General features: G+C 40.4%; 1 protein-coding gene across 2 annotated transcripts in view; it reads right to left on the bottom strand.

Annotated features, from left to right (window-relative positions):
- Positions 1 to 21,098, bottom strand: part of COMMD1 (copper metabolism domain containing 1) — a 157,737-nt gene that overhangs the window by 74,610 nt on the left and 62,029 nt on the right. For both annotated transcript variants that reach the window (XM_075535886.1, XM_075535887.1), the window contains one exon: positions 20,357 to 20,638. In XM_075535886.1, coding sequence (XP_075392001.1) covers positions 20,357 to 20,638 — 282 coding nt within the window. The remainder of the gene's footprint in view (positions 1 to 20,356; positions 20,639 to 21,098) is intronic.

The following is a 21,098-nucleotide window of genomic DNA, read 5'->3' as shown; positions in this document are numbered from 1 at the left end:
AGAATCAGATCATGTGGAACAGGCTTTCACAAAGCAGCATCTAAGTGTGTGCATTCAAAAGCAAACTAAAATGAAACTAAAACAACTCTCTATCTGTATCAGACACAGAGAAACCTGAGTCAGGTCACTGGAAACCCCCAGGCAAGCCCTTTCTTCACAAAAATGAAATTCTCACTCTTCCTGAGCATGCAAAGACCTTTCTTTTTTTTTTAATTTAAAAGCCACCAATGACCAACAAGTAAAAGTCCTTAAAACAAGATTCGATGTAAATATGACATCATTAGAATACATGATTAATTAAAATACACTATGGACCTACCATAACCAAAACAATTTGGCACTGGTATAATGATAGACACACAGACCAATGATATACAATGAGTATAGAAATAAACCCACATCCTACGGTCAACTGATTTGTGACAAGGGTGGTATGTCTATTCAATGGAGGAATAATGGCGTTGTCCTGGGTTGCAGAAGGTGATTGATGACTTTGAAAGCCTAAAATCATTCACCAAGTCTCCATGGGGATTAAACTTCCATTAGACCATTAACCAGAGATGTGAACAGTCTTTTCCTCAGAGTGCAGCAGAAAGTTAATTAATGCAGATAGTTAAATTTTCACATCTTATCATTTCACCCATTTTCAATTTCTTTTAGTTTTTATTATTTTTATTATTTCTGTTCTCTTTTGGATTGAGGTTTTTCTGTGTTTCTATTGTTAAGCTCACCTTCCCGACACAACCACTGAAGACAAAGCTAGAGGGTAAACAAGTGGCCATCTAGCTCAGAAGCAACAAAGCCCACATGGAAGAACACACCAGCCTGTGTGATCACAAAGCACCAAAGGGATCAGTTATCAGGCATCAATGAACAAAACATCTTATCATTGGGTGCACACTTCAATGATAAATGATATGATCGCTGAAGACAAATGGGTGCATAAGCAAATGTGGTGAAGAAAGCTGATGGTGCCCGGCTACCAAAAGGTCTAGCGTCTGGGGTCTTAAAGTCTTGAAGGTAAACAAGCAGCCATCTAGTTCAGAAGCAACAAAGCCCACATGGAAGAAGCACACCAGCCTGTGTGACCACAGGTGTCAAAGGAATCAGGTGTCAGGCATCATCAGAACAAAAAAATCTTACCATAGTGAATGAGGGGGGAGTGCAGAGTGGAGACCCAAAGCCCATTTGTAGGCCTCTGGAGATCCCCTTGCAGAGGGGTCTAGGGGGAGGAGATGAGCCGGTCAAGGTGCAATATAGCAACAATGAAAAATACAACTTTCCTCTAGTTCCTAAATGTTTCCTTTCCCCCATTCCCCGCCTCCACTATCATGATCCCAATTCTACCTTGCAAGTCTGGCTAGACCAGAGGATGTACACTGGTACAGATAGGAACTGGAAACACAGGGAATCTAGGGCAGATGATCCCTTCAGAACCAGTGGTGTGAGGGGCGATACTGAGAGGGTAGAGGGAGAGTGGGTTGGAAAGAGGAAACCGATTACAAAGATCTACATGTGACCTCCTCCCTGGGGGATGAACAACAGAAAAGTGGGTGAAGGGAGACGTCGGACAGGGCAAGAGATGACAAAATAATAATTTATAAATTATCAAGGGCTCATGAGGGACAGGGGAGCAGGGAGGGAACGGAAAAAATGAAGACCTGATGCCAGGGGCTTGGGTGGAAAGCAAATGTTTTGAGAATGATGAGGGCAATGAATACACAGATGTGCTTGACACAATTGATGTATGTATGTATGTATGAGTTGGAATTGACTAGATGGCAAGGAGTTTGCTCTTTGCAAAATACCCTTTTCTCTCTTGTTGAAAGTGCTGTTTTTAGATGGATGCAGAAAAAAACAAAACAAACCGCCACTGGGCCAACTCAAGACAGCTGGGAACCCTACTGAGCAGCAATTCTCAACCTGTAGGTCATGACCCCTTTAGGGGGGGGTCAAATGACTCTTTCACAGGGTTCGCCTGATTCATAACAGTGGCAAAACTGCAGCTCCGAAGTAGCAACGAAAATAATTTTATGACGGTGGGGTGTAAAAGAGGAACCGATTACAAGGATCTACATATAACTTCCTGGGGGATGGACAACAGAAAAGTGGGTGAAAGGAAACGTTGGTCAGTGTAAGATAGAACAAAATAATAATAATTTGTAAATTATCAAGGGTCCATGAGGGAAGAGGGAGCGGGGAGGAAGGGGAAAAATGAGCTGATACCAAGGGCTCAAGCAGAGAGCAGATGTTTTGAGAATGATGATGGCAACAAATGTACAAATGTGCTTGACACAACGGATGTATGTATGGATTGTGAAGAGTTGTACGAGCCCCCAATAAAATGATTAAAAAAATAAGAATAAAGAAAGAAAGTACTGTTATGGTTGGGGGTCACACAACATGAGGAACTACGTGAAAGGGTCATGGCACTGGGAAGGTTGAGAACCACTGCGTGTAGAGTTTCTGAGCCGAACTCTTTACAGGAGCAAACAAACTCTTCTTTTTTCCTGCAGAACTGTTAGTGGCGTTGAACAGCAGATCTCGTGGTTAGCTTGCTCCACAGCACCACCAGGGCTCTGTACCATGGTGCAAGTGTAGAACACATATACAAAACATGCATTAACGAGGATATTGTCAGTAGTGCTTCCTGGCTGTTAGTTAAATTTGGTGGAGGATCAAAAGCTTATAGGTAGATTCTCAACTGCGTGTGAGTCATCACCCCTAACCATTTTCCCTCTGCCTTGTTCAAGGGTCAATTGTAACACCTCCTCTGACATACGTGCTACCTGAGCAGCACTGTAAGCTCCCTATTAGCCTCTAAGGGATTTCTCTGACCATTTAATTGCTCCCCACCCAATATTTCCAATCAGTTTTCAGTCAAACCATGGATGAAAAACCTATAGATACTAAAGATCAACTGTATTGTTAAATCATTTCAGACTGATAATGGTTGTGTTAATTGGACTTTGTGTCAACTTGGCAGGGCCAGGATTTTCATTGGTTTGGCAGTTAAGACCTAGTAATGCCCCCTAATGTAACCTCAGCACAGTATAATCAACCCCATAAAGGAATCTGCTGTGAGCAGCCAATTTATTGTAAAACGATTAGGGTGGAATGCAACCCCTTACTCAGGTCACAGTCCTGATACAACTGAAAGGTGGTTTCCCTGGAGGTGTGGCCTAGTTCTTATACAAGTGGATGCTGTGGAAAAGATTGCTGGGTGTGGATCCTCTAACTAGCTCAATGACCTCTGGTTCATTGGACTTGAACTGGCCTGCTGATGTTTTCTGCTAATCTTGGGAGCCATCTGACCTGTGGCCCTTGAGACATCTTTGTAGCCACCAGCCTGTAGTGTTCCAGCGACTCTTGAGTTCATCAACCCCTGAAGCTACATGAGTCAGTAGATGTCTCCAGCTTAACATCTGTCCCACAGACTTGGAACATGTTTGGGCTTGGACTGGATTTGCCTGCTTCTACAACTGTGTGAGCCATTCTCTTGATACAAATCTATCAATCTATCCATCCCTATTAGCCTTTAAGGGATTTATTCTGACCATTTACATATATCACTGGTTTTACTATCTCTAGAGTAGCCAGACTGAGGCACAAGTATTGTGGCTACACGTATGGAGCTATAAAAAAAAGATTTTACAGAATAAATGATTTGGGGGATTTCATTCAAAATAACCTAGGGGCAGGGGAATGTAGATAGAATAAAAAGGACCATACTAGTTCTGAGTCAGGCAGGGTACAGTGTAACACTGCCCAAACACACAACATTCCTCTAGTTCTTTAATGCTTCCTGCTCCCCACTATGATGCTCCCCCCCCCCACTAACAAATTGGCTAGACTGGGACAGGTACATAGGTACAGATAAGAGTTCTCGACACACAGAATCCAGGACAGATAAACTACTCAGGAACAGTAATGGGAGTAGTGAAACTATGAGGGTAGAAGGCAGGTGGGGGAAAACAGGGGAATGGATCACAATGATCAATGTATAACGCTCCCTCCCCACCCTACCCCCGGGGAGGGGATGAACAACAGACAGTATAAGATATATCTATCAAAGGTTCACAAGAGTGGTAAGGGGGGGAGGAGGGGGAAAGAGTAGCTGAATACCAAGGGCTCAAGTAGAAAGAAAATGACTTGAAATGATAATGACACCACGTGCACAAATGTGATCAATACAATTGATGTATGGGTTGTTATAATAGCTGTTAGAGCCCCCAATAAAACTGTTTTTAAAGGGATTTAAAAAAATCTTCCAGATCAGGATAAAATAGAAAGGATTTACTAAAGTTATCTAAATCTGTGAACTTACAAATACATATTCATTTTTGGCTAATAACCTTGATGTCAATTATCAGCTGTGCCCAAGATATACATAAGCAGCAGATTTGGAAAAATAGTTTAAAAAGCAGCATGGAGCATCCTATAATACTATTCGTATTGTTATTCTTAGGCTCAGAGGATGTCCGGCAATATCTTCTCTATATAACTATGTTCTGAACCACTACAGAGGAACAGATGGTAGTAAAGAACCCCCGTATGTGCCTGATGAGATAAATGGCAAAAGCATATCTTTCCACATATCTTATAAATTGGATGGTGAAGTCAACTTCTTCTATCTTCTGGTAACCACAGTGCTACTAGCAAGGAAGATCGGTCATGTGAAAACAACTGGAAACAGAACTGCCAGTTTCAGTGTACCAGCACCCTCCAAATAATAAAATGACCTTAAGAGACCAAAACAAAGTATTCATCAAGCAAATGTTCACATAAGAAGAGACTCAGGATTTATTACAAATAGCTAAAGAAAAAAACAATCTGCCTAAAACCCAAAACCAAACTCACTGCCATCAAGGCAATTTCAATTCACAGTGCCCCTAATCAGGGCGGACTAACTACCCGTCTGGGTTTCCGAAGCCGCTAGTCTTCACAGCAGCATACAGCTTCCTGCTTCTCCCAAGGAGCGAGGACCGGTTGGGGGGTCTGACCGTGCCGCTAGTAGCCCCCCTTGTAGCCACTACATCATTTATCCCATCAGTGGAATGTCTCCAAAGAAAGGTCACGAAAGACACCTGTCATATTCAATAGTCCATCCAGTAGCTTTATTAGCATCACCAGCATACTTATTCTAATAGGTTATTGATTATAAAAGACACATTTGTGGTTTAGGTAAATTAGAATATTTAAAAACTAATGTTTCACTAAATTATTATGAAATTTAAAATGTGCTAAGACTGGAGATTAGACACCCCTTAAAAAAAGTGCAGAGAAAGCTGTAACTTCTTTCAGAAAAACACTTGCCTGCTTTTTCCACTGAAAAAAGTTAAGTACTTCCTGCAAACCTACCCCAATATTTAAAGACAGAGCTATGACACTGGCCAGCGCACACTTCTGCACTGACTTCCCACGCCAGGGGCCTCAAAACACGGGAAGGATTACAGAATTACAGCCGAGGGGAATCTAAGGGAACATCCTGACTAAAGCAAATACCACAACTAAAGGCAACACCGTGATCTGGTTGGGACCCAGGGGCAGAAAATCAGCACTAGGTGAAAGAGGGGAATCTGAATGAAGCATGAACTGACTTAGCAATCTACATTGTCTCAGTAATGATAACAAAGGTACCATATGAACAGTAACAAGTTTATAATAGTGGAAACTAGACACAAGGCTGGGAATTCTGTATCAATTTCAGAATTACCCTAAAATGGTTCTAAAATTTTAAAGTTTATATAGCTCTTTAAAAGCTAAGAGTTTCAGAATATCATTTTACTTAAAACCATACTATCCTTATACAAATTTACTCACTCCCATAAAACCCGCTACTGATGAACAATGTGATCAAATCTATAAATCAATCAATCTCTATTTTAAGAAAGGGCCTAAAATAAAGTAAAGTAAAGAAGGCCTTCAACAGATCAGACTTTTATAAATGTTTGATGTGAGCCAAGTCCCGGAACTCTCAAAGCACCACAGCCCACTTACATAAGAAATTATTTCAGGAATAGTTAAGAAAGTAGGAAAAATGTTACCTAATTAGGAGACTTATTTGAGTTAAAAGGCCTTTGCTAATTCTTTAATCTCACGCTGCCTTTTCTCTATCCTTCTCTCAAGCCCATCCCCAAAGACAATTTAATACAGCATGATACCATGAATTGAAATCTGTAACAAAAATAGTATAGAGAATCTGGTAAAATTTAAATAAAATCTGGAGTTTATAATGATGTGCCCATGTCAACTTCTTATTTGGAAAATGTATTATGGCTATGTTAAATATTAACAATGGGGGGGAAACAAATTGTACTTACTTCCTTTGCAACTTCTCTGTAAAACTCAAAAATTTAACTCAAAAATAAAATTAACATACAGCCCAATGGAGAAAAGCAGTCATTCAGGCTGACTGAATGAGTCGCTGTATAAAGCATGTGTAGAACAGTGCCTGGCAGGTGCCGCCCATTGCCTTGCAGTAGACTGACTCATTGCTCCCCTGTAAGGCAGGGTTCCCAAAGCGGTAATCCGTAAGGAGGCAGACTGTCACAACATTCTCGAACAGAGTGGGTGGTAGGCTAGTGGTCAAGTGCTTAACCTTGCCTTTGGACATGGTAAAGGCACAACAAATATTGCCCGTTACCAGACACGGTCAAGTCAAATCTGACTCATTGCGACCTATATGTTGAAGGGTTTTCAATGACTGATTTTTTTATAAGTAGATTTTTCAGGTTGCTCTTCTAAGGCATCTCTGTGTAGATTTGAACCTCCAACCTTTTGGTTAGCAGCATTAACCATTTGTACCACCTAATAAAGAGTAGCTACTGTCATTCTTATTGTAGACACTAAATCAGCGGTTCTCAACCTATGGGTTGTGAACAGTAGCAAAATGACAGTGATGAAGTAGCAACAAAAATAATTTTATGGTTGGGGAGGTCACCACAAGATGAGGAACTGTATTCAAGGGTCGCATTAGAAAGGTTGAGAACCACTGCTCTAAATGGATGAAAATTGAACACCTGACAACATGAATTACTTGGTCAAGTCCTTATTTATCACAGTCTAATAATTTCCCAGGACATAAACTGTGACAACATATATTTACTCGTTTTTTTTTAAGCATAAGTAATGACATACGGCTCAGAGACTAGGTTGTAGAAGCAATGTAGCTTCTTGCTGGCAGACACTCTTGGAGGACTCACTCTGGGGGACTAGTTGCTATACTACTCTATGGGAAAGCTCCTGATTAAGAACCGAGGGCACTGACAAACAATCCCTAAGAAACTGATGCCTTTTCCAATAGACATGTGAATGAGCCCCGTAGTAGATAGCCCTAGTCAAGCCTGGTGACTGAAGGCCTGCCTGCAGTCTTTAACATATGAAAGATCACTTAGCTAACTAAGCTGCTCCCAAGTTCCAAAATTCATATTCCAATTCCTCTGAGGGATGGTAAGTGCTTGTGGTTTTAGCCACTAAGTTCTGCAGTAAGTTGTTATGTAATAATAAGGAATTTCTCCTTTACTATCAACTTATTTTTAGACACCTACTTACTTTGAAGCTGTACTCTAAAACCAAAATTATTGCCATCAAGTTGAATCTGACTCATAACAACCCTATAGGACAGAGTAGAACTGCCCCCTGTGGATTTCTGAGATGGTAAATCTTTATAGGAGTAGAAGCCTCATCTTTCTCCCTTGAAGCAGCTGGTAGGTTTGAACCACTGACCTTGTGGTTAACAGTCTAACTCATAATCCACTACTCTCCTTTTTGAAGCTATGAGCAATACAAATCTAAATGATAAATTATATGCTTTCTGAAAGCATAAACTAATAGAACACTGCAGTAGGCACATATTCATTCTGTTTTTCAAACATGCCTGCTTTCTTTGGAAAACTGCTTCTCACTTATTCCCTGTGATATCAGCCATCAATCGACACTTCACCTGATCTACTTAGCAAATGCTACAAGCTTCTGTTACCCTAACTTAAAACAGTGACCTCTCGACCTGATGCAAGGGGCTTAAGTGGAGAGCAAATGCCTTGAGAATGATTGGGGCAGGGAATGTATGGATGTGCTTTATACAATTGATGTATGTATATGTATGGATTGTGGTAAGAGTTGTATGAGTCCCTAATAAAATGTAAAAGAAGAAAAAAACAAAAAAAAAAAACAGTGACCTCTCTGGGGTGGCCATATGACCTAACCAAGGCAAATAAAATCCTCCTTGGACCATGTATGTATGTTGGGAAGAGAGATGGATGGACCTTTTACCAATTAATACTGATAACCTGAGAAGATGTATCTGGGTCCGATTATCATTATTCTACAATCTGTGTGGAGTTAGCTACTTACAGAATGAAATGACAAGTGAAAAGAATCAAGAGATATTTAAAGCCAGGAATCATGTTTGTGCTTATGAAATATGTATGTCAACAACTTTTTGGGGGGCTTTAAGATAGTTTGACTTTAACTCTAAATGAATGATTTATTAAAATCTAAATTGCATTAAGTACTATAAAAAAGGATCAAAAAAATCTTGTGAGTTCAGGTGATCAAATCCAGGTGAGAAAACTGGGAATTCCATGGCAGAGGAAGTCAGTAAACTGAGCTTTAAAGAAGGGAGAGGGTTTCAGAAAGTAACACGGGGTGGAAAACACATTCCAAGCAACACCGGAAAGGGCAGATCCTATGTGAAGAACATGGTCCAGCCTGACTGAATTATACAACATAAACAGGTGATACCTCACAGAAGCTTTAGGCATTTTTCTCTAGGCCAGGGGTGTCAAACTCAATTAAAATGCGGGCCATTTGGTGAAACAGGCAAGATTCACGCGGGCCACATCACATTTATAAAATGTTGTTAAATTTATATTTTGAAGCAAGGATTCAGGAATATGAATAGGATAATTAAAACACTATATAAATGCTTACTTAAACATTTATTTTATTTAATGTATTTATAAAACTAAAATTATTCTTTTTTACCTAAAACTTGCCAGTGCTTTCCTCCTACTAGTTTTCACTTACCTCTTATGTTGTGACCGGACAATATAACAAAGTACCCAATAAAAACACAAAATGTTGGACAGCTGACAAACGTGATACACAATCGTAATGGCTTCCCACAAAAAATGTTACTATCTGCCGCTAGGTATGATCCATAACAACACAACCCAGAGTGCTCTTTGTAACCTCTTCGCTATTGGGATCTGTTTACATTATGTGACACCGAGGTTGGCAGACGTATCACTTCCAAAAATCGCGGGAACTGAGCGCGTTTATACATGTCCACAGGTCCCCCGGAAAGGCCCTGGGCTACATGTAGACTCGTCTTCACTTGTTAAAGGGTTAATGAGGGAATTGTGTATACGGTATTGCCTTGATCTCCCTTGTGCTATTTCTTCATAACAATTTTTTTCTATTTTCATTTTATTTCATAGCATCGCGGGTCACAAAAAATTACCTCAGGGGCCACATGCGGCCTGTGGGCCACCAGTTTGACACCCCTACTCTAGGCTAAGAGCTTGTAGGGTACACTAGGCTGCTAATCAGAAGGCTTGCGATTCAAACCCAGCAGTCCCTGCACCAGAGCAAGATGAGACAGTCTGCTCTGTGAAGATTACAGCCATGAAAACTGTACTGGGAAGTCCTGTCCTATCCTACATGGTCACTATGAATAGGAATCCACTTAATGGCAAAGGGTTTGGTTTGGGGTCTTAAGGGTTCATACGAAGAAGAGTCATCTTGTGGTGACAGGTCAAACTCATTCTGTGAGCATTTTGATAATGTCCCTCAATCAGCCACCACTCACTAGCTTCACATCATAATCCAATTCATGTTCTGTACTCTACGTACGAGGCTATTAACTGGCTTACTAGAATTCAGAAAGACTTCCAGTTTCTAACTTCTAATCTACTTAGGTTAATAGCCTTGGAAATAAAAAGGAAGTCGAGCTTATTTGGCAGTTAACCTGAGCTGGTTCACAGTGACAACCATTCATTTTAATTGCTTCTTGGATCTTGGGGGGTAATAATGAGCGCTTGTGCCGTGGACCAAAGACCCGCTACATTCAGCAGAGCAGTGGCGTACATGGAATGAAGCCAACAACCAACTGGTCAGTACACAAACACTAGTCAAACACAGGCAGTTTGAGCATTGCTGGGCAGGAGAAACTGTTACCCTGCATTTAGGACAAGAGACATAAACAAAAGTTGTTTTCAAATCCTCTTAAGACCAGATTTCCTGGCTTCCTCTTACACACTCCATCTGTCCACAAGAACAGAGCAGAGACCATGAATGGTAAGAGTTTGAAAGAAGTCTGACACCAGGGGTTGCCTGTGGGCAGGCTGCATCGTCAGAGGTGGAGCACGTTAGCAATGCCAAACCCCTGTTCCCACAGTCAACAAGTTTATAATGACAAATACTCAACTCTTCGTCACTCAGTCTCTGTCTCTGTCAGTCTCAGAAATACACCATATTACAGAAAGGGCAAATCATAAGAAACAATGGTCTTTTTTAGAACTGCATCTCATTAAAAATCAGATTACTTCAGCACAAACAGCATTTCCTTAATTATCAATATAAACATTGATAATGAATCCATTCCCACGTTCACTTGCGGAAACTCTCCCTTCTTTGAGTTCAACTCAGAGCAACTCTACAGGCCAGGGCAGAACTGCCCTTGTGAGTTTCCAGGACTGTAACTCTTTACAGAAATAGAAAAGCCCCTCTTTCTCCCAAGGAGCAGCTGGGATCAAACTGGACTTGTGGTTAGCAGTCAATATGTAACAACTATGCCATCAAGGCTCCTACACAAAGACCAGGATTACCAATTTATACCGTCATATCCATGCCAAGGAGCTATCCCAGCGCCTCACTTTATTTCATTCCCCCCCCACCCCCAAATCATTTCCAAGTAATTCCTCTAAGTTCACAATGTATCTTCTCTACATTCAAGTCTCTCCACCTTAATGGCTACATTTCTTGACTGCTAAACTTTTTCCCTTCCAACTACAAAATTCTTCACTGGTAAAAATCCTGCTCATATTCCCTGTGAATATTATCTTGCCTGGGCTAGCATAGTGTTATACAATCAATGCTATACTGAGAACAGACTAAAGACCGGACGTCAACCAATGTCACTGAACAAACTGTAGAAACTTCTGGATTGGATCTAATTTGCTGTGCAAACTTTTACTGAAAAAGAAATATTTTAAGTGAATGGAACCACAAAGGGATGGGAGAAGGGAATTAGAAATTTTGGAAAAGGGCCATCTAAGTGCAGCCTGCCACTTCTCCTTGTGGCCCACGATTGAGTCTTGTGCAGAGGACCAGATGTGTGCGCCTGGCTTCTTGGATGGAAGTATGGGGGCTGACTCTCTTTTTCAAGACTTCTTGATCCAAAACACATCCCACAGTAACTGGTGGCCAATAGCATATCCCTCACTTATTGCCCTGAACACAAGTCAACATTCCCAGAAGCTGCTGACGCATGCACATCACACAGCACCTAGACAACCTTGTTTCTAAGTGAACTGCTGGTCACAAAGGAATGATGGCCTTTAACTGCAGCACCAAAAAGGGGTGTGTGAAGCCCGCCAACCCTACGTTAGCCGTGGGGGACCAGTGTCCACTACTGAAGCAGATGTGCTCTGTCTCTTTTCTATGTGAGTAAAGCATTGTTACAATAAACAAATAGAGAGCAGAACAGTGAGTCCCACTGGAAGAAAGTCGTTGTCTAGGTAAGTGGCAGTGGTGATGTGATCAGCAGTGGGAGTGGTCACACTTTAGGTACAGCTGAAACTGAGCAGACATGAGTCAATGATAGCCTGAATGTGGAGTGTGAAACAGGATGCGAGCTGGAAAGACGGTGCCATTAACTGAGATGACAGTGAACGTTGTCAGAACAAGTCTGGGAGGTACAGGATTCATTCCCCCACTATCTGAAAGTAGGGTGTTCCTTTGAAAATGAAATGGCATAAAGCGAAGCAGTTACCATTCATCTATATTACTAAAAATTTTAAGCGCCGCTAAACTAAACAATAACTTAGAAACAACATATAAGAGCCTAAAGTAACAGTAACATACGGAGTTCACAAAGTTCAAAACCCTGGCAGCTAGAAGCTGAAATACCGAGTGTGGTTTTCATATCCTGGAGGGGCGGGGGTGGAGTGGGAAGAAGGGAGTTTGCTGGCAATACTCTCCCTGCCTCCTTCATTAATAATTTGCTTCAAAATACACAGTGAATGTGAGTTTCAGTTTTCAAAAAAGGGAAAATAATCTTCAGATTTCTTTTGGATAGCAAAAACAAATACGAATGCAGGTCATTCATAAAGTGAACTGTTAATGGACATTGGGAAAATGTATGTATTGCACAGGTCCCAGACTAAGGACCAAATACTCTGTCAAGAGTGATCAAAAAAGAAAAGGGGGAAAAAAATAAGAGGCAGATAGAAATGGTACAGAAAAGCATCCCCCCTCATATGCCTTCACGGCCCACAGAGGGGTGGGGGAAGAAAAAACATGGCAATGGGGGGCCAGGGCACTAATCCATGCAAGAGGAGAATACTATTCATGTCTCCACAGGAGAGAGAGAGAAAGAGAGAGAGAGAACAGAGAAATCCTCTTTCTGGTGCTCGGAGCCTTGAGGGTGATGTCCCTGCTCCGAGCAACTCCTCCGCAGAGAAGACTGAGTGCAGGCTAGCCCCAGCTCAAGACCTGACAACCCCTACCTAGATGACAGTGCTACGAAGGGCAACACTGAAGATCCAGTTAGGGAGAGTGGCCAGCATGACCAGCCCACAGGGAGGACAAACCAAGAGGGGAGTGCAACAGACCAGCAATGGGAGCAAAAACATGAAGTCCCTGAGGAATCTCAATAGCAGACTTCTGACTCAGGGGTAGGGGGTGGGGGTGGGGGTGGGAGTGGGGGTGGAGGGCAGCACTTGGCACCTCATCTGAACGGGTTGGGGGATATTCACAAGGGGGCAGCACAGAAAGTTAAAGGTATAACTGGGGGGGGGGGCACTAAACGGCTCCAGCCTTGACTGAAAGAACAACAACAGGGTCTTGTAGATGGCACACGCCTCGGACACGAATGGGTTTAAGTGCTGTTGGGTGAGTGTCTGGGGAGACGGATGCCCGGGAGCAAAAGGGATGGAGTGACGGTTTTATCAGGGCCTGCTCACTATTTAACAGGGGGATACTCATCTACTCTAGGCCGGGACAAGAGTTAGACATGGAGCTATTAGCATGGGCTCCTTTTCTTGTTTTCCTTCTTTGCTTTCTCTTTTGGTGTCTGTCTATATATGACAGGCAGGATAATCAATCCCAAGGAGCCGGCAGTGGGACCAAAGGTTTTGGAAAGGTGGGGGTAGCATGGGAGAGAAGGCGTGAGAAGGGGAAGCAATAAGCCAATGACAACAGGGGCAGGGGACTAGCAAGTGGTGGTGAGGAGGGATAGCGTTCCTGGTTATGTTTGATCAATTGAAATGTATCCAGAGGAATTACTGAGAGGCAAATGATGGGTAAATATGATAGAGGGTGGGAGGAAAGAAAAAAATAAATAGAAAAAAGAACAAGAAAGTAAAAATTAAATATATAGGCATAAATATATATATAAATATATAAAGATAGGAGTATTTGTGTGTGTGTGTATATATATATATATATATATATATATATATATATATATATATATATATATATATACACACACAACTACAACAAGGAAGCAGATGGACTTTGGGCCTCTAGGCCTCTACTTTAATCTTACCTCAGTACAAGAACAATTTGTTCTAATAATATGGCAATGTATAATATTCATGTTCCCTACACAATCGCTGAAGACAAAATGGGTGCACAAGCAAGTGTTGTGAAGAAAGTTGATGAAGCCTGGCTATTAAAAGATATAGTGCCTGGGGTCTTAAAGGATTAGCGTTAAACAGAAGCCATTCTAGCAGGGAAGCAACAAAGCCCACATAGAAGAAGCACACTAGCCTGTGTGATCAAGAGGTGTCGATAGGAATAGGTATCAGAAGTTCAAAAAATAAAAAAAGCAACCAAATTGACATAAAAGAACACAGACAAAGTGGAGACCCCAAACCACCTGTAAAAGATAAAGGGACAGTCCCTCACAGAAGAGCCACATGGAAGGGATGATATATCCAGGGTGTAGTACAGCACTGTTGAAACACATAACTATCCTTTAATTCTTTACTATTTCCTCCCCCTAATATTATGGTCATTAGTCCTGTTAGAACTGTGTGTGTTCATGTGTATAATCAAGATCGTTCAATGTATGAAATCCAAGACAGATACACCCTTCAGGGATCGTAACGGGAGTAATAATTCCCTGAGGATACAGAAGGGGGGTGAGCTATAGCAATGATGACTATATATCCCCACCTGAGGGTAACGAATAACAGAATGGCAGGTGAAGACACCTCGAATGGTGTAAAAAATGGGGGAGAGGAATAACAATAATAATATGATTTAATATAATGACAATGTTCTTGGGGGGAGGGTGGGGCAAGGCAGGGACAAAGGGTAGCTGATACCAAAGAGTGCAAGAAAGAAAGAAAATGTTTTGAAAATGATGGTGGCAACAATTGTACAATCTCGCTTGATCTAATTGAACTATGAATTGTTATAATGTATGTAGAGCTTCCAAAGAAATGGAAAATAAATAAATAAAAGTGAACTGTTATAAAGTGAACCTTTGAGAAGCAGGCGATACCTGTATACACGGTACTTAGTGTTAGGCGTGGTGTATTTTTAACATCTGGTACGTTCAAGTGGACTTCTCAGATACATCATAAAAGTGCACCGAGCATTTAGAGGAAGAATACAGTTTAGAGATCTAAGGATGGAAGTATCATTTAAACCCATTCAATTAGACGAGATCACCTAGAAAGTGAGTTGTAGAAGAGGCAGGAAGGAGGAAGAGGGGCTAAGGCCAGGGCACATTAACATTTAGAGGCTGGGAAAACAAGAAAGGACCAGCATCGCATTGTTTGAAAAATTTAAAAACTACTATACAGTCCTTCCATCAGTTATTCAATCACTTGTCTGTCAGTTTGCCCTACTGTGATGGCTTGTGTATTACTGTGATGCTGAGGGCATTGTCAGTGGTATTTCAAATACCAGCAGGGTCGCCCAAAATGAGAAAGTTCAACAGAGCTTCCAGATGAAGAGCAGACTATGAAGAAGGAATCAACTGTCCACTTCAGAGGAATTAGCCATTAAAAACACGATGGTAGCATGAAAGGATGATCAGTTTCTGAACACTGTCAGAGACAGTGCCAGAGGATGAGCCCCTCAGGTCAGAAGGCACTCAAACTATGATGAAGGAAGCACTGTCTACTCAACTTTGAGAGACCTTAACGACGTGGATGGAGTAAAGCCTTCGGGAAACCTCGTTTGCTGCTGAGGCAGTACTCAAATGAAAAGAAACAATCATAAACATCTATTAGTAACGGAAACTTGGAATGCGAGAAGATAGAGCTAGGAACATTGGAAGTCATCAAAATAAAAATGGAATGCATAAAGATCAATATTCTAGGCATTAGTGAGTTGAAATGAACTGAAATTGGCCATTTCAAATAAAAAATCATGTGATTTACTATGCTGGAAATGACACAATCAAGAGGAATGGCTTTGTGTTCATCGTCAAAAAGGATGTTTCATGATCTATTTTGAAGAACAATGCTTTCTGTGATAACGTCTGTCCTCATAAAAGGAAATTCATTCAGATACTGTTCAAATTTATGCACCGACCACTAAAACCAGTGATGAAGAAAATGAAGAATGCCAGTGTCTTCGGTCTGAAATTGATCAAACATACAATCGAGATACATTGATAATTATAGGCCATTGGAAAGCAAAAGCTGAAAACAAAGAGGAAGGAACAGTAGTTGGAAAATACTGTCTTGATAGAAACAAAGCTAGAGATTGCATGATGGAATTTTGCAATACCAGTGACTTCTTCATCAAATATAGCTTTTTTCAACAACACAATCAGCACATATACATGTGAGCTTTTCCAGACAGAAAACACAGAAATCAAACTGGCAACATCTGTGGAAAGAGACAAAGGAGATGCTCACTATTGGCAGCTAAAACCAAGCCAGGAACTGACTGTGGAACAGACCATCAATTGTTCATATGTAAGTTCATGTTGAAGCTGAAGAAAATTAAAACAAGTCCATAGCAACCAAAATACAACCTTGAGTATGTCCCACCTGAGTTTTGAAAACATCTCAAGAACAGATTTGATGGATTGTACAGTAATGACAGAGGCTTGATGAGCTGTAGGAGGACATCAAGAACATCATTCAGGGAAAACAAAAGGTCATTAAAAAGACAGAAACGTTCAACGTGGATGTCAGAACAGATGCTGAAACTTGCGCGTAATCAGAGTAGGTAAGGATGGAAGAGATGATATAGTCGAAGAGCTGACTTTTCAAAGTGCAGCTTGAGAAGACAAAGTAAAATCTTATATTAAAATATGCAAAGGCAAAGAGTTAGAAAACCAAAATAAAAGAACATATTCAGCATATCTTAAACTGAAACAAAGAAAAAAATTCAAGCCTTGAGTTGCAATATTGAAATATTCTATTGGCAAAATATTGACTGGTGCAGGAATCATCAAAAGAAGATAGAAAGAATACAAAGCCAGTATACCAAAAAGAATGAGTTGCAATTCAGTTATTTCAAGTAGCATATGAACAAGAACCATGATACAGAAAGAAGCCCAAGCTGCACTGAAGGCACTAGTCAAAAAGAAGGTTCCAGGAAATGATGGAATAACAATTAAAATGTTTCAGCAGGCTGATACAGCACTCATCTATACCAAGAAATATGGAAGACAGCTACTTGGCCAACAGACTAGAAGAGACCCACATTTGGGCCCATTCCAAAGAAAGGTGACCTAATAGAATGTGCAAATTATATAACAGTATTACTGATCTCACATACAAGCAAAATTTTGCTGATGATATCCCAACAACTGTTGCAGCAGTACATTGGCAGGGAGTTTCCAAAGGTTCAGGTCAGATTCAGAGGAGGGAGTGGAACAGGGGATATCATTTCTGATGTCAGATGGATCTTGACTGAAAGCAGAGAATACTAGAAAGATACTTACTTGTGTTTCACTGACTATACAAAGGCATTTGACTGTGTGGTTCATAACAAACTACAGATAACATTTAGAAGAATGGGAATTCCAGACTACTTCACCGTGCTCAGGTGGAACCTGTATCACTAAGATGACCTGCTTTCAAGATTTCTGTTGTGTAGCAGCACTATAGAACCAAGACACTGGGTTATCCTTGGAATCGAGTTATTGCTATCCTATTCATTCTCTTATGAGCTCATCTAATGTCATCGGAATGAAAACAACTTCAATGCTTACCCAAAAAAAATCTCAACAAGCAAACACAATGCGGGTGAATCAATTCTGACTCAAAGTGACCCTGTAGGGCCGAGTAGAGCTGCTCCCAAGGATTTCTGAAGTTGCGAATCTTTCCAGGAGCAAAAAGCCTCATCTTTCTCCTGAGGAGTGGCTGATGTGTTTGAACTGCTGACCTAGTGGTTAGCTACCCAACTTGCATTCCACTTCACTACACCACCAAGGAGTCTCTGTATGACTATACACTCCAAATTCACTGCCTCAGAGTCAGTGCTGACTCACAGACACCCCATATGGGTTTCTGAGACTTCTGTTTAAGGGAGTAGAAAGCCTAATCTTTCTTCTACTGAGCAGTTGGTGGTTTCAAACTGCCAACCAAGTGGCTTGCAGCCCAATGCATAACCACTATGCCACCAGGGCTCCTCTCTTTGCCTACAGTTGCTATAAAAATGGAAACTTGACTTAGCTTGACTTAATGGAGCATTTCCTAACACATAGAAAAATTTAAAAAATCAAATTCACTGTCAGTTCCAACTCATAGCAAGCCTATATGATAGAGTAAAACTGCCCTTGTGGATTTCCAGGACTATAATTCTTTACAGGAGTAAAAAGCCTCATCTTTCCCATGGAGCCGCTGGTGGTTTCAAACTGGTGATCTTGTGGTTACCAGCCCAGTGAATAACCACTATACCTGACAGAAATACTTATCTAGGACCCAGGTCTGTCTGTCTGTCTGTCTCTCTCTCTCTCTCACATACACACACACACACACACACACACACATACAAAAACACACACACACACACAAACATTTCCTATAAGATTTGGGTTGGGTTTCATACTACTGTTCGTTTTTCATTCCTGTTGAGTGGCATTCCTACCAATACATTTGATTATCATATAGAACAACTATGTGTGCTTTTGGCACAGATTACTGTGATAAGCTAACAGAAGCTCATCAAAACCAGTCTAGTGATCCCAGTCTTTGTTTTAACTCGGTCATTTAGCAGTTTTATCTGAGGGAGTAACTTACCTGTTTACATAGGATACACCTTCTACCTATGTAATTCATTTTTATAAATTAGATGATCTCTTAAGGACTCTGACTTCTGAGAAAGATGCTTTCAACCAGATCGATAAAGCTCCAGGAAAGCAACTACTCCCGGTTGTTTATATCCCGTCTATGGCTGCACTGGAGCTACAAGAATAAAGCTGAGTACTTGAAACAGAGATTGCCTGAGCCTTGATCTCGAAACATTTAGCCTTTTATGAAAAGTTTTCTAACTTTTGTTTTAGATGATAATAACATTTTCTGAAAACCAGTCAGAAAATCCTCTGTAGTGATATACAGGTTTCCTTATTGCCAAAAATAATTCTGCTAAAACTTCCTCACTTCTTTTGGCTAACAAGACCAAAGGAAAAACCATACAGTGTTAAACAATTCCTGCAGTAAAACTCATTAATTCATATGAACTGTCTAAGGTATTAAAATGAAAAGGCACAGTCAAAACCCCAGAGTACAAAAAGTATTAGGAAAATGTCAGGTTAAAAAGAAAATACTAAAATACCTTGCTAGAAAAGCCTTGAACTAAGTAGGTACACTTTTCATATTCTTCCCAAACACCTTTCTAATCTGTCAACATTTTAAAATTTAGGAATAGCAGGAGGCAGGCTATATACCACAAAAGTTAGGAGAATGACTTTAAGGTCAAACAAAACAATTTGTAAGTGCAATTAATAAAGGAGTCTGGTGGTGCTATCAGTTAAGCATTAGAGCACTAACCTAAGTCATCGGTTCAAACCAACCATCTCCATGGAAGAAAGGTCAGGCTGTCTGCTTCTTTCAAGATTTACAAAGCCCCAGAAACCCTGTATTGGGTCACTATGTGTCAGAATCAAATGATGGCAGTGTTGTTTTTTTAATGCCATTAGCACTATTTTGCAACAACTGAATAAAAGGCGTATGAAATGTATTTTGAAAAAAACATTTTCAAAGACAAATTGCCTTTTAAATTATAAATGCTAAGAAGCTAAAGAAGAAAATATTTCAGGCAAACTGTTAACGAAATGTACTCTCATCCTAAGAAATGAAATTTTATAATAAGATATACCTATATACTCAAGTATAAGGTATACTGAGTATAAAATTTTGGGTCGGCTTATACCCGTGTAAATACGGTAATAAAGTCCTCATCTGATTATCTTAAAATACATCTGATTAGCTAATTCAGTGATGTGGGTTTTCTCTTACTAAAGAGTTTTTCCCTCTAAAATATATAAACCAGGTCTGATCTGGCAGTCATCTTGAGAACACACTGATGTCAAGAAAAAGCATTCAAACCCTAAAATGAGTTGTTAGTTGCTGTGAAGACTATGGAAACTACAAGGATAAGCAGTTGTCACGCTTAAATCATCCTGATAAAACTCAAATTGTCGGCTAAAAGACAGATATAACATATTCATATTCAGTCTTTAAAGACAATACATTAAAATTATTAAATCCATCGTCTCCTATATTAGTTAAGGTTTTAGTCTGTGTCCTTTGATCTCAGTTCTTAGCCTTTATTTAATATTGCATCCTTGCCTTGGCGATTCCAACCGTAGGCCAAGGACTTTACGGTTTAAAGCCAAAATGCAGTAATGCAGCGAGCCAATTCCTGTGCCTCGTCCCCTTGTTTACTCATTCTGCTCTTGTGGTACGGCTGCCAAGACCTTGAACTTGGTTTCCAGACTGTCCACAATTGAAAGCATCCAAGTTTTCAAGTGATTCTACCTCTGAAAGGAGAATCTACAAAGCAGAGCCTTCCCTATTACCCCTGCATAGTCTCAGCATCTCTGCAAAGATGATTTACATAAAATCAATCTGAGCAAGTTGGGTAAAATTCACTAATAAACAATGGAAAAGATCATTTACCCAAAGAAAATGATTACAGTTAAGCTCACCTGTCCACTTTTCCCTAATTCCAGCTCCACCATGGCTACAGGGGCGTGGATTTGAGCAGCGTGTCTTGACTGTGACTTGCCATCAACTCTCCAGCTTAAGCCTCGCAGCCCGTTGTCCCAGCGGCTCTGGTTCACGAGACTCTCTCGGATTTTTGTCTTGTGGTTCTTCCAGAATTTGGAAATGACAGCAGCCTGATCAGATGTGATCCCACCTTGTTTTTTGGTCTGGGCAGTCAAGAATGCCTCCAGCTGATTGAAATCCATGTCTGCAGATGCAATAGACTATAGAAAGGGCAGAAAAAAGTAACACATTTGAATTTAACAGATATCTAGAAACACGTAAAGCTATTCTTTTGAGTGCGCCTCAATCACTGAGTAAGCATTCAAAAAGAATCATGAATTTATAAGTAAAAAAGCATTCCATCACAAATAACAAGTATCAAAAAGAGTCGTTAAAATTTTGTATAACCGACATTCTGCATCAATACGTAGAATCCAACATTTATTTATCTAGCTCCATGGATGAGGAAATAATAAAATGGGGGATGTAAAAGTAATTAGTTCTCTGAGGAAATCTTATATAATTAAATCCTTTCCATGGCCAATAACTATATAAGGGGACTTTAAAAGGTTTGTGGGAAAAATGAAAGTAAAAGAGATTAGAAATTGGAGCGGGGGGGGGATATTAGAATTTGTTCACAAACTTTTGAAGTCCTCTTGAAAAATTAATGTTTGTCCATAA

The sequence above is a fragment of the Tenrec ecaudatus genome, chromosome 17, assembly GCF_050624435.1.
Source record: "Tenrec ecaudatus isolate mTenEca1 chromosome 17, mTenEca1.hap1, whole genome shotgun sequence".
In the NCBI taxonomy this organism is placed as follows: domain Eukaryota; kingdom Metazoa; phylum Chordata; class Mammalia; order Afrosoricida; family Tenrecidae; genus Tenrec; species Tenrec ecaudatus.
Note: the sequence above shows the minus strand (reverse complement) of the source record. Positions and strands in the feature narration are given on the sequence as shown.